Raw genomic sequence first — 15,234 nt, 5'->3', positions numbered from 1 at the left:
ATTGTCTTAACAATTTCAAACTAAAATTGGTCCAAGTCTAGCTTACACATAAGGGCCGAAAATGAAATCAAAATTCACTCTGGTAGAAATATTAATGAAAGCTACATTGTATTAACCTTTTGTGGTTATCGAATCATGTTATTTCTCTGGGCCCGATTTTCATTGACGTTGTCATCTTTACAAACGTTTGATCATTTTAATAAAAGTATTCAATATTCCTTTTTGTAAATATGGTTCATGATTAATTATTGTTTATAATTGATAATATTATTGTTTATTCGTACTGAAAAACTGTAAATAAAACAGCAATTTACACTGTGTTAAATTCAGCTGAATACACTTTGGAAAAAAATAATTGTATCACATCGCATTGTCGCCATCGTACTTTCGCGTTATCGTACTGTCGTCATCGTAATATCGCATTGTCGCCATCGTACTATCGCATTGTTGCCAACGTTCTATCGCATTGTCGCCATCATACAATGCACTATCGCATCGTCGCCTTCTGGATTGTAATGTTTAACCACGATGGTCCTAACAGTATTCCGTAATTAAGGGAATTTGATGGAGGAATGGGTCAGTTTCGTATATGCGGCAGTTAACGCAGCCGATGAAGCATTTCCCCAAATTAAGATAAAATCTGAAGGTTATTGAGACCAAGTTAGGAATTCAAAGGTAAATTACGCTGGTTCAATGTAATGGTCCCAATTTTAGGTCAATTAGTTGAGTTTTATTGTTTCTGTATCTGCTTCATACACCATTTAAGACTGTTCAGGAAAAGTAAACAAAATTAAAAAAAACACATCTTAAAGTAAATCATGATGGCTCTAAATTAAGGTCATCGCGTCAAGGTGCTAAATCTCAGGAGGGGGTATAGATTTCTATTCCACCGCCTGCTTATATGTTACCTTCATCTTTTGTAGAAGCATATACCAGAATCTAATCAGTATTGAAACGAGATATTAAAATGATTAGACATCATAAAGAACAAAACAGAACAGAATAGTTTATTTTTGACTTAAGCATGTGAAGCTCATCGTCATTAACATACATATAAATAACAGCATGCGTTGAAGTACACACAAAAAACACAAAAACACACATCATTTTAAAGAATAAATAATCTAAATAAACATGAAATAAACATATTTCGTGAACATATTTCGTGAGAATGGTACTTGGATGGGTTTAATATACAGTGTTCACACACTATACAGTCAAATACTGAATGAAGATTTTATACAGAACAATATATATCCGTCATGTTATTTCTCGCTATGTTATTTAACGTGAAGTCTCCAAAACACTAAGAATCGGTTTATGTTTTTAAACATATGTAATAAGCAATTGCTCAGCTATTCATTGTAAGGTTGAACATGTTAAACATGCCGTGCATTTTATACATCGCGAGAAATTATATTTGCACCGATTGCATTTTTTTCAGTCATGATGTAATGGGAGCGTCTTGTGTCAAACTCGTGAAGATAATTGTATGTTACAGGTAAAGACCCGTTAAAATTCAATATTTGTGTTCGTTCAAGAGTAGAATAAATCAACGTTATCTGTTTACAAGTATTTTGTTTTGGGGTAAGCTGAAATATCGATAATAAGAAATCTGAAGATTAAGTCACACGACAAGCTATTTCAGGTTGTGTGTGGCAATATCAATTGCAGTATAGTTGTGATCGATGTGAGTTAAAGATCTAATATTTGCGTATGCACATATAGCGGGGTTTATAACAGTAAATTAATTTGCTTAACGCGCTCTTTCATTTAAGTAAAAGACAATTTATTGAATATACTGATATAATGGAAGCCGCTGCTGTTTCGTTTTCGGATCAAGGGTCTGATTCAGTTGTTGAGTTCTGTTGCTCTGAATGCGATGATGAAACAAAAGAAGCAAGATTTTATTGCGAAAACTGCCTTAAATTTTACTGTGAAGAATGCATTGAACCACACAACAAGCTTTATAAGAAACATAATTCCTTTGCTAGAGGCGAAGTGAATAAATGGCCACTTGCCAAGAAGTACATGGATTTTCTAGAACGTTGTGAAGTTCACAAGGGAAAACAAATTGAATTTATATGTGAGGACCACGACAAACTCTGCTGCAATGCGTGTGTTCTGCTAAACCATAGGTATGTAGATAACATGTTTCATTACATTTCATTGCTAGTGTATATACATTCCTAGCAGTTCGCATGAATGAAAAAAATCATCAAATATATTTGGAGTAATGTTTACTATACGCTATGCATTACGTGTATCGAATTTAAATGAATTAAGAAACACTTAAAGGGATCTTTTCACGCTTTGGTAAATTGACAAAATTGAAAAAAGTTGTTTCAGATTCGCAAATTTTCGTTTTAATTATGATATTTGTGAGGAAACAGTAATACTGAACATTTACCATGGTCTAATAGAGCCATTATATGCATCTTTTGACGATTTTAAAACCTAAAAATTATAAAGCGTTGCAACGCGAAACGATTGAATAATTTGGAGAGTTCTGTTTTTGTCGTTAAATTTTGTGAAACTACGAAGATTGCTTATATAAGGTATAAAATACGCTCAGCATGTGTACTCGGCGGAATAGCTCAGTAGGCTAAAGCGTTTTTACTTCAGGACTCTGGCAGGACTCCAGGGGCCACTGGTTCGAAACCTGGTCCGGGCAAAGTTCTTTTCCTTTTTTTAATTTTATTCTTGATTTTTTACTGGAGCTTTTACGATCCAATGTTTACATTTATCGATATAAAGCATTTAATGAATAAGTTAAAAAAATGCCAAAATCTGTGAAAAGGCCCCTTTAAAAGACAAACGTATTTTAATGAAAAACTGTAATGTGCATTGTTTTAATACTATAATCCCATGCATATATTACTATCTACGTCTTTGTACCATCGTATCCAACCTTGATATGTTCAATTAAGTTATTCACATATTATAAAAAAAATATCGCTTCAATGAAATTAATCCCCCCCCCCCCCCACACACACAATAAATAAAAAAAATCAAACCCACACACCCTATACTCATAAATGAATGCGTATTCATAGCTTCGAGGTCATTAAGCGGTATGATAATTGTTTAGTTGTATTCAAAAGCAAACTTGTCAAAAATGATGTTACTATTTGTTAACGGGGTATAAAGCAATGTTTTAATCAAAGTATATCTTTTCAAGCATATCAGTGTGTTGCTCTGTCATTTTAACCAAAGAAAAATGTTATTTAGTTACATAATTAAGTACACACTTATTCGTTAACGATTGAATTAATCAAATTCCGTTTAAAACATACTTATAGAAAATGTATCTGTGATCAATGGCACCCGTTTTTTTATTGTTTTTTTTATCGTGACTTGCATTTTGCTAACTTCTGTTATGAAAATCTTGATCTATGAACATATCTTTAAATTTAATGAAAATTTCAAAATTAGCTTTTTTCATTCTTGGGACGCTGGGTCTGAATCAGTTCAGTTAGTCATGTATATATTGCTCTTCCTGAAGTAAATAGATTTATCGCATACAAGTATACAAGAACATTTTGGAGTGTTCTTATCATTCTTTATTTACCATTTTGCCAGTTTTTGCTTAAGAGACATACATGGAGATAATAATTATTAACATATTGACATGTTTTTGTTTTCATTATGTATTCCAGAACATGTTCAAATGTAAAAATGGTTTCTGAATCAGTAAACAATAGACCATTGTCAGGAATTCGAAAACTGTCAACCAAAATACAACATATTCTGGGGCAAACAAAAAAAATGGAAGCAAACTTTCGGAGTGAACTAGAAACATTAGAAGTATCTTATATTCAACGGGTACGTGATATTAGAGACGTGCGCCAGAAAGTAATTGCTGCCTTGGATGTGCTTGAGAAAAATACGTTGCGAGAAGTTGATGACATTAAGAGTTGCTTCCAAGAATCACTTAAATCCAATATCGATGACTGTACAAAGATTAACTCTGACTTAGACATGTTCAATGCTATACTACCAGACGTTGGAAATAAGAGCAAGGAATTACAGTTTATTGCCGAAAAAAAATTCATGGACAAAATACAGATATCGGAAAAATATATCAATGATTATTCTCTTAAAACGGAGTATTCAATAACGTTCTGTGCAAATACGGGTATCGAGCAGTACATATCCAAACTTACTCATCTCGGTATCACTGGGCATAACAACCGAAAAATGCCAGCCCATGGTAACCCAAATGAAATATTCACATTTCACGATAAATATACACATATTGTAAACTTGCAAACATACTCCAATCAAGAAAGTGAAAATATTAGCATTTCTGAACGTCCCACTGATGAAATGAATCTGAATAATGACGACGTGTCGAATGAGTCTGATGAAGACATTTATATTGCAGGTATTTGCGGTTTTCTTAGTGGTCAGATTGTTATTGCTTTCAGTAATCAGACTTTGAAGCTATTTGACCAGCAATATCGTTCAATCGGTCGTTGTGAAGTATCTGGTAGCTGTAAAGATATGTGTAAAATCAGTCCAAATGAAATAGCTATTGCGTTATTCAATGAGCCTGATAGTTCTGATGATGATAGTTCTGGGGATGAAACAAGCAGCAGTGACAAAATACACGAGGTTCAACTTATCGGTTTGGACAAAGGGCAACTAATTAAGGACAGGATAATACAGCTAACACATTTGTGTATTGGAATTGCCAGCTACCAGGATGATTTGTACGTGACTTCAGGAACCGCATTGTATCATTACAAATTGACAGGGTCACTTGTGGGAAAGATTCACGAGGATAAATCGGACAATCATACAGGTTGTTTAACTTATCGCATATAAACATTCAAAATATTTCAACATAGTTACATTTATTAATGAGCAGTTTAATGTACAGCAAATAATTACTTTAAAATCCATATGTTTAAATGACTCGTTTACACGTTTATTCGATTGATAATCTTAACTGATATTATAATAATATTACAAACATAAATACAATAAATAATATATTCTTACTATTTCAATAAAAAAGTAAAGTTGAGTTTGCAAAGATTCCATTCAAGGATCTATTTGTGACATTTCTCAACAACTGTTCACCTGTTGTGCAAGTGTGCAAAATTAAGATAAAAAAGAGTTACCAACGCCTTGTAATTTTATCCATTCTTATTGAGCTATACATTTATCTTCATATCTGCTATATTTAATCTATCTGCTTCTTAAGTTTGTGATCGAGTGATTGTCAAAAAATTGCAACATTTAAGCTGTTTGGTATATTTGTCGGTTAAACTGCAATTATTATGATTGATGGTTACCATGATCTCATTGATACTTCCAAATAAGAGGAAATAATACTATCACCTTCTAAATGACTATCTTAACAATAAAGTGCATAACTTTCGGTTGTTAGAGATCTAATATTTCGTAAGGTACACGTTGCAAAAGTTCAATTTGACATCACTGTTACATTAATCAAAACAGGTAGTCGGCATTCGGATCAGTTTATTAGTATCCGGCATTTTTATCCGGCTCTTGACTTTAGTTCTAAACCGCGCATATAACTCAGTGGAGATAGGTCATGAAACTATTTCCGTGGCAATTTTTGTCCGTACCTTAGAGTCGATTTAAAAAGATGTCAGTTGCTGAAATCATTATGCGCAGGTCATACTTGTCAATTGCTTGAGTCGGCGAAGCGTGTACATGACGACTGTGACTTGGTTAATTGACCGCCATGATATAACCAATATAAAAAAGTATGCAATAGGTTTAACCGACCCTTATATACATCCCTCCCCCCGTAAAGTGAAGTTTAAGTTCTCAAAGTTGCTGCATTCTTTGCTATTTTTTAAGCTAAATATTTATTATTTTAGTTTGGAAGTGCGCAGTTGGCCTCCATGGTGACAAGATATTTTTAACAAACACAGATAAAGATTGTCTTATCACATTAGCCATGGATGGATCCGTGCTATCGAGATTAGATGGAATAGGTCGTCACGCGGATATACACGTTACTCCGTTAGGACAAGTTCTGGTCTTTAGAGATAAAAAAGGAATCATACAGATTGACGGTGATGGGCGGACGATTATTGCCAAAGATGGAAGGATTTTTGATATAAGAGTTGGAGATATAAGAGTTAGAGTGCAGTCAGTTTACTACAACCAGATGACTCAGGCATTCATTTTGATACCTGAAGAAGATGAATATATGTTTGTGTTTGAAAAGCAATAATTCGTGTCCATAGTATTATTGTTAACGGTATGGTACTTTTTTATAGCAATGTATGTCATTACCATGTATAACAATTGTATCCACACTGATATTGTCGACTTATTTTTTTTTTAAACATAATTTATAACAGTCAAGTCTTAGTACTAAAGTAATTTTAAGCGAATAGTTTTATATTACCAACAACATTGTTACTGCATATTTCTAGCTCGGTTGGAATAACGCGTAAAAGACATTAATCGTACTACCATAAACGGGTTTCCCTTAATCATTTTCACATTTGACGCAATGATACCAAAATCATATTTTGGGAGCGATAAAACTTATTTTGAGTTTTAAGTTGTTTGCGTAAGTAACTCAACGATGTTTGTTTTTCATATATGATGAGTAAATGGAATGAAATAATTTTGATTTTATTTTTTGCAAATTTTTAATCATGTTTAAAGTATTGATTTAGTTTTGTGTTGTGTTGTATTTTAACATGTTTGATAAATTTGTACAGCACAAGGTCATGTTCATGACTGAATATTCAAAATAAAACATGTATACCTATGTATAATATACTCTTTCAGAAAAAATCAATAAGTAACGGATTTTGAATATTCAAAAGTTTGCAACATGGCGTTAAAATATTGAAAAACAGGAAATATCTAAGTACATTAAATTACTGGTTTATATCTAAATAATATCAATTCTAGTCTGAGGTTTACTATATATTTTCATAATTGTTGTATTTCAAATTTGAAATATTCAATTTTTATCACAAATTTGAAAAGCTGTGTTAATGTAGTAAAGTGAACATAAAAAAATGCTATAATGTATGTGTAAGTATAATGTGTTTAATATATATTGTCAATTGTATATGTCTTTGTTTTGCTATAGATCTATATTCACAAGTTAAATAGTGTAGATTTGATCTTAATATCCGCAAATAAAGTTCAATTAGCATATCGGGCGATATTGAACACGGGCAAACTGACAATACATTATTTAATATTAATAATAAATCAATTATGTGGCAGTGATCAGTACGTCTGAATGAAAGGCTTAAATGCTCTTAAAAATTAGACAAATCCAATAACATGATTTACAAAGTCAACATAATTACAAAAGTGTTGGTTTGAACATAAATACATTCTTAATTAGCAAATAGCCATATTGTCTTATTCTAGTTAAATTAAAAAGTTTTTTATGAAAATTTGTGTTTGCATCATTATTAAGAAATCATTTACATACAAATTAATTGAAGATTAATATGTTATTTCGCTTGCAACATACAACTAGGCCTTTAGTTGTGTTTCCGTGCACAATAAGTATAATCAAAACGTGAACATTAACATGTTGTGTGGTAATGTTTCTACTAATAAGTTTACAAAATATATTGATATTATCTGTTTCTGTTGTGTATGGCGTTCTCGAAAATAAATTTCGTAGATCTGGTATCTTATTTTGTATTTTCCCAGTGGTTATTTGAAATAATTAACAATTTGACATGAATGTACACATACATGTACACAATGTATACAAGTATATGTTCTGTTCTGTTATTTAAAACAACGGCTACCGGTGGATTAAAAAAGGCTATAATCTTAATATATTGTACAATATTTACAATATGTTAAGTCGTTGATATTATAAATGACAACATTATTTAAAAAAAAGATAGCCCGCAGTGCGAAATTATACACATATACTGTCCGCTTTCTTTCCATGCTGTTATCGATGTGTTTAACTTAAAATATAAACATATTCTATAAGAAATGCGCATTAAATTTAATCTGCGCGTAAATAATTTGTTATAAAATATACCAGTGGTTCAATGTAATTCAGTATTTTGAAGGAAACGAAACGATCGATGGATTGTTTAAATAAATCAATACTAGTTCAAAATATTAACGAAATAACGATTCAACAAACCCCAAGGAAATACAAATTCAATAGTATAGCTTTTTAATACTTCACTGGAATAGAAGCCGCCCAAAAATATATACGGTAATAATTTCGATTGCTGTAAAATTGTACCGTAAGGCTTTTTATATTAAATTAAACTATACAGAATCGTCAAATCACATTACTGTTAAATTAATGGCATGTATGATAAACTTGTAACGTATTTTGCAAGGACATCTTTTATTATCCTCGATTTCCATAGTTTCGTTGCAGTTATGTTTTTTGCTAGGAAACAGTGATACGGATGGCCGAGTGGTTTAAGCGCTGGACTTCTTCTCCAAGGGTCAGTGGTTTGTGCCCAGGTTGGGATTATTTTTTTTTTTCTTGAATTTTAATTTTCGTTTTATACTGGAACTCTTTAGTTTCGATGCTTATATTCATCAATTTAAAGCATTAACGACAAACTTCAAAACATGCTAAAATCTGTGAAAAAGGTCCCTTAAAGGCTGGAGCAGAACAAAATCACATCCTGAGCTTGGGTACTCGTTAACTAAAACTTATTCATTACTTTGAATAAATTACACAATATTTGGCAATCTAAATCGATCAACAATTGACTTGTACGTGGATCCGTATCGTATTGCAAATTTGTATTTGACTAGAGGCTCCAATTACATGACATGTCTGCCTTGGTCTCAGCGATTTTTGCCAATTAAGTTTTAATGTGCCAAAAAAAGAATCTGTTGAAATCATTATTGTCATATAAGGGTGCTTTGTTTTGATTTAAGGACATTATTATGAATATACCTTTTGTAAGCATGCAATTTGTTATTTAAAACCTTGTTTTTATAATTACGTGATGTACGTCGGTGTAAGTAAGAACATGAATACAATCTATGGCATGCAATTATGTAATTATGGTAATAAAATGTCTAAGTGGGGTTTAAATTCGGGAAAAAAAGAACATTAGACCAGTTAATTTCAAATCCCAGTCCCGTCTTTAGAAATGTTAGGTGATTGATATTCAAACTTAAAGTGTTGTTTATAAGATGAAAACATGAAGTGTTTGTGTCTTATATTGTATCGTATAGTCCTTGCGCCGTTTAGGTTGAAACACTTATTTTGAAATACACTAGGTGAAAAAAATGGTTCAATATAATTTAACAGAACATTTTGCAAAAACAACACATTCAATTTGTATGGCATTTCACACAAAATACTTGCATCTATAGGCAAGACTTGCATTCCAAAGTATGAGTAAGAAGGAGTACGTGGTGATGTTTTTCATGTTAAGGTTTAAATTTGTTCTCTAGGTTGGATTAGATTAGTGGATAGACATGTTCAATGAAATAGATATCAGGTTAAAGACGAATATTTGTTTTGTTACCAAAGAGGATCTCTTAGGCAGATGTACCAATAAATTATATGTATATCTGCCTAAGAGATCCGTTTTTGGTAACATGAATGTGTTTTGTGCAAAACGATCCTATTATAAAATGCATATCAATGAAAATATTTGTATAAACTGCTCGTGAAGCTAATGCTATGTATGTTTTCAGTAATTATTTCTTTCTCGACTATGGTGGCATTGAGCTGCTATCTGATAAACACAATAGGTTATTATTCCTTTAAGCACTTACACTGTAAGCATGAGTTATTGATGTTGTATCTTGTGTTTGCGATAGTTTTCTCTGTATTTTTTGTGCTGAACTCAAATCAGCCTTGCAAGTCGCTCAAAAATGACACGATGCTTTCATTTAGCAAAAAAATAACTTTTAGTAACATTATGAATATAAACGTATGATGGTATACGAGAGTAGATAATTAGCATCAAAATATCGCGTTTTGAGGCTAATTCGGAAAACCTCGGACACGAATAAGGCACACTCAGGAACATTATTGATATAAGTTGCTTTCGCTACCGCCGAGTGATAAGTGAGGAAGATATCGCTAACCATAACTGATAAACGGAATTATATCGTTTTACGGTTAACTTTAGCAAGATATTGCGGAAGATCTATGGCGCAATTCTTCATTAAGGGAAGTGGAAAATACCGCACATTACTGAAAAGCTCTCCGAATATAATATAAATATATAACTATTTTACTGGTAACATACATTGTAACTTGTTACAATTTACGATATAAGGTAAGAATCAAGTAACAAGAATAGTGTCTATTCTGGTTCGCGATGGCACGACATTGCAGAACACCGTGGGAAAACTTACGTGGTAACACGAATATTAACGTGTCATTATTTACGTTAGCAGATAATTCACTTGTAACAGTAAAGGTATTGCGTTTGCAAGATATTTCGGAAACTTTGGGCAAACTTAAGACGTAACAGAAAAAAGAACATGGAATAATTTATGTTAACATATAATTAACTAGTAACAGTAATAATAAAGTGTTAATGTAAGCGTTTGCAAGAGAATCTAACTTTTCGATTTAAAAAAGTTAAGTTCAAGAGTAAAATATCTAACTGAAACATATTCGTGACGGGAATTAAATATTTATACTCTATGTAGTTAGTAATTCGAATCGTTTCACGGACGCTTACTAGGGACGTTTATAGTTTTCGCTAAACATATGTGGTTAACACGATACGTAAGTAATTAAAGCGATAATTATCGTGAAGCGTATGTGCTTATCGTAAGGCAGTTCTATGCCACCATACTCGACTAATGCACACTTGGCATAATTGCGTCGTTGTGTTTCCATGTTTTGTAAAAGACCTTGAATCAAAAATACGGCGTTAACGAAAACGTGTTATTTAATACGCTGCAATCTGCGATCTTCTCTTTACTTTTACAGATCATAAATCAGGGTTGTTGAGAGCATGAGAATTCAATAGTAAACGAATGCTTGTTGGGCTTGAACGATCGAATATTGAATGTTTAATAATCTTGAGACCGGCGTATTATTGGTATGAATTATGTACTGAAATGTGAGATTGCTTTTATATTTAATTGGCGGTGTGTTTAATATTGAAGCGCATGAAATAAAGTGCTGGCAAGTATTCAACTTGTGATTCTGATTAAAGGCTTGATTACATTTGAAAGCGTTTAAGAATTGGAAATATTTGCAGCAGATATGTTTACCTGTCTGACGCTACACTTAACAAATTATAGCGACGCTTCGAGATAGAAGAAAGAACAAAGCTTCTTCCCGAAACAATATTTTGAACGTTACACTTTAATGTTCATAACATGTAAAGTGCTTACATGTATTTGAGTTTATAATATTAATAGTTAATCTTAGGGTCTTTATGGAATGATTCTATTTCAAACGGTCAAGTAATATAAAGTGCTAGGAAAGGTGCATTGATGCACAATACAATGATGTGGTCGAATATCAATAATGTTTATGTATATCTCTTTTTCAAATGTTTGATAAGCACTTTGCTTATAATATAACGTTCATCATGATGGCATTATGCTCATGATACTCACAATTTTTGGTTAGTTTATTGAGACATCGAACATATTTTCTGTAAATTATATATAATATGTTATCAGAGAAATGAACAAACGACCTGACGCAAAAAAGCCGTTTGTTACATCAAATCACTAATGATAACATTCTGTTTGGAATCAATGCACACATTTTTTTATTTACACCATCAATGATATACAATAATTAATTTTCATAAAATGTTAATACAAAAGCAAATTATGTATAACACGCAAAACAAGATACAAATAAAAAATAAAAAAACAAAACAGTCACAACGTACTAGCTGGCTATACTGCATTGTTTGTTGCCTAACTATTCGAGACAGCACGTGCCCCACCCAAGCATTGCAATACAGCCATGCATCACAAACTTCTGCTAAAATTACATAGACTAGGTATAAACTCAGAGACAACTGGCTGGATGAGGTCATTTCTATACGGTCGTACCCAGCAGATTGCTGTTGAGGGCCATAACTCTGACAACCTCCCCGTCTTATCTGGCGTGCCCCAAGGCTTGGTCCTCGGACATTGCCTTTTTCTCTCATACATAAATGACCTCCCTGACAGTGTTAAGGGCAAGATTAGACTTTTCGCAGATGATACTATAGTTTATTTATTAGTAACAACCACCCAAGATGCACAAACCCTCCAAAATGATCTCTCTAATCTCTCTGGGAATCCGATTGGTCCATGGGATTTAACCCCGACAAATCATTAGAATTAGCCGCAAAAAAACATCCTGTCCTTTTTCCCTACAAACTTCATGGCATAGAACTAAAAACCAAAGAGGCTGCAAAATATTTAGGTGTCACTATAAGTACAGACCTGTCATTGACCAATCACATAAACAATAAAATATCTAAGGCCAATAATTCACTCAGATTCATTTAAAGAAATATAAAACTTCAAATAAAAAGGTTAAAGAGACTGCCTACAAAACTTATGTGAGGCCCAAGCTAGAATACTGCTCCACTGTTTGGCATCATAGCAAAAGTATCTCATCTTCAAAATTGAATAAGTCCAAAGATCAGCTGCCAGGATGTTTGTAATGACTATAATTACACCAGTAGTGTTTCTCAAATGCTAAATAATCTCAAATGGCAAACTTTAGAACATCGTCGAAACATTAGTAATGCCATCCTATTATACAAAATCCACAATAATCTTGTGTGGGTTGACCACCACCACCTGCCACCCACCAGAAATCTGAACTACCTGGTACCATACTCAAGGACACAGTATCACTCCATTTCGTTCTTCCCACGACGTATTTGTCTGTGGATTGGCCTGTGTGTCCTTACAGGCTAGTCCCAGTATAGGTATCTTTACTGGGCAGCTGCATCCTTTCCACCAGTTCTAAGTCTACTATGTTTTAAACTTTTTATCTTAGTCTTGTAGCTTCTTTTAATTGATATCTTTTTATCTGTACCTAGTAAATTGCACCTAACATATTTTTAACAACTATTTTTTGACAACGCGCCTGCTTCTAATAATCGATCATACGATTGTATAGCAGTACCATGTAGATGTAGATGCAGTCGCAACAAACCTTTTGTGATCCAACAATGGTCTACACATCAAGAAATTGTCGAAGAATATACAAATCGGAATATCACGACACCATAGACACTTGTGACGGGTACTTTGCAACCTAGCACAGTGTCTTGAATTCGTGCTCATTATCAATCTCTTTACCTGGTCATATAAAAAACAAACAAATTCGTTGAATCGATATCATTCGCCAAATATTTTTTCTGGATGGGTGCAAATACCATGATCGATGGTAGACTCTTAACAAAATAAGGCATGTTTAATAAAACTGTGTTACTGTTAAATAACAAAGTGTAAGATTATTGATTTTATGCATTGAAGATCTTCTCATTGATATATATACACCCATGAAGTTTCATGTTGAAATCTTGTATAGGATATGAGACACACCCCTGAAAAGTAAAACAACAACAAAGGGCAGTAACTCTTATTGAAGAAAGTGTAGGTTAATCATTCTTGTGCATGTTACTTTTCCTTATTTATATCAATACACCCGTTTTATGTTGAAATATTGTATCGTATCGAAGATACAGCCCTGAAAAGTAACAAAATACAAAAAAGGACAATAACTCTTATTTAAGTAATGTAGGATATCGTTGAAATCTTGTATAGTATTGAGATATAGCCCAGAAATATAACATTATAAAAATGGAATACTTCTTATTTTTGCCACAATCCTTATCATTAAAGGGGCCTTTTCACGTTTTGGTAAAATGACAAAATATAAAAAAATCAGATTCTAAATTGTTCGTTGTAGTTATCATATTTGTGAGGAAACAGTTATACTGAACATTAACCATGCCCTAAAATATTCATTATATACATCTTTAGATAATTTAAAAACCTATAAATTATAAAGCGTTGCAACACGATTGACTACTTCGGAGAGTTCTGTTGTTGTCGTTTTATTTTGTGATACTACGATTATTGCTTATATAAAGTATAAAATACATCACTCATTGTATGAGCACGGATGGTTAATCGGTCTAAGCGATAGACTTTTACTCCAGGGTAAGTAGTTCGAGCCCAGTTGAGGGTTACATATTTGTTTTTTCTTTTCTTTTATTCTTGTTTTTTTTTACTGGAGCTTTTTTGATCCAATATTTACATTTATCAATATAAAGCATTTATTGACAAACTAAAATACATGCCTAAATCTGTGAACAGGTCCCTTTAAGACATAAATTATTTATGCTTGCTCTACCAACTTTCATGTTCTTGTAGAATAAATGTGTTGAATTTAGATACGTGTTATTGAGCCGCTTTGGCGTTACATCGTTTAAGTCACGGACACAAAAAGTGCTATAAGTAGACAAAAATGAATTTATCCACCGGTTATCCACACGCCTTTACCAATAGAAGTACAAAAGCTCATTGTAAATGCTTTGGTTATATTTTTAAAAAAGAAAAGGCATTCACAATATTTTTGGCATGTTTTTCCTTTTGTTCTGAATTCAAAATAACTATTTTTTGTGAATTGGTTTATGTTTTTAAACCTGGGAATCTTTAATTGTCGGTATTATCTAAGCCTTTGCTTCTTTTTTTTAATATTAAGGAAAGTATGGCATGAAACAAATGTGCCGATATCCAATAGTCCTTAATTTTCACTAAATTAAAGATACCTCAAGATACCTGAATTAATTGTAATAACTCAAAGTAATCGATAATTATAAAAAACTTATTTAAAGTTTATTACCACTTTTTTGTGTCATTTCAATATGTATACTCCAAACCAACCAACGAATTTCAAATTTCCGAAACGGAATTTCGGAAAAAAAGAAATCCCGAAGAACGTTCTTTCAAACCACATGATCCCTATTGTTATGTCGCCTGCTACAAAGTACAAACTGCGACATATATAGATCAGTTCTCCATCGTCTGTCTGTCTGTTACAAATTTTGTCATTCAGAATATGCTTGCACTAGTCGTGTATAAGGTCATGTATCAGGCATAAAAACGCACCAGAATGCGCCATTTGACGCTAACATTTAAATAAAAATCGGGGGAGGCCCCCAGACTCCCATCACAGGGAGGGGGCTACCCCCTCCCATACCCACCCCCTCCGCCGCTCAAATGTCAATTTGCTTCCTACGCACCTGCAAACTGAATCAGTCAAGGGTTGGT

The 15,234-nt window shown here is 32.8% G+C and overlaps 1 protein-coding gene across 2 annotated transcripts; it reads left to right on the top strand.

Annotated features, from left to right (window-relative positions):
- The first annotated feature begins 1,580 nt into the window (after positions 1 to 1,580).
- On the top strand, positions 1,581 to 7,654 carry LOC127862183 (uncharacterized). Of its 2 annotated transcripts, none has more exons than XM_052401191.1 (3): positions 1,581 to 2,138; positions 4,431 to 4,807; positions 5,859 to 7,654. In XM_052401191.1, exons 1-3 carry the CDS (start codon positions 1,810 to 1,812, stop codon positions 6,215 to 6,217), a joined length of 1,065 nt encoding a protein of 354 aa, XP_052257151.1. In that variant the 5' UTR covers positions 1,581 to 1,809; the 3' UTR covers positions 6,218 to 7,654. The 2 variants fall into 2 exon arrangements, with proteins under 2 accessions (XP_052257151.1, XP_052257150.1); XM_052401190.1 differs by having other exon boundaries at positions 1,631 to 2,138; positions 3,660 to 4,807.
- Positions 7,655 to 15,234: the final 7,580 nt, after the last annotated feature.

This window comes from Dreissena polymorpha, chromosome 16 (assembly GCF_020536995.1).
Source record: "Dreissena polymorpha isolate Duluth1 chromosome 16, UMN_Dpol_1.0, whole genome shotgun sequence".
NCBI classification, from domain to species: domain Eukaryota; kingdom Metazoa; phylum Mollusca; class Bivalvia; order Myida; family Dreissenidae; genus Dreissena; species Dreissena polymorpha.
This window is presented reverse-complemented; position numbering and strand designations above follow the sequence as displayed.

Coding starts and splice junctions, on each gene's coding strand:
- LOC127862183 (XM_052401190.1), top strand. CDS start 1,810: ATGGAAGCCGCTGCTGTTTCGTTTTCGGATCAAGGGTCTGATTCAGTT. Junction 2,139..3,659: donor TGTGTTCTGCTAAACCATAG/GTATGTAGATAA, acceptor TATGTATTCCAG/AACATGTTCAAATGTAAAAA. Junction 4,808..5,858: donor TAAATCGGACAATCATACAG/GTTGTTTAACTT, acceptor TTATTATTTTAG/TTTGGAAGTGCGCAGTTGGC.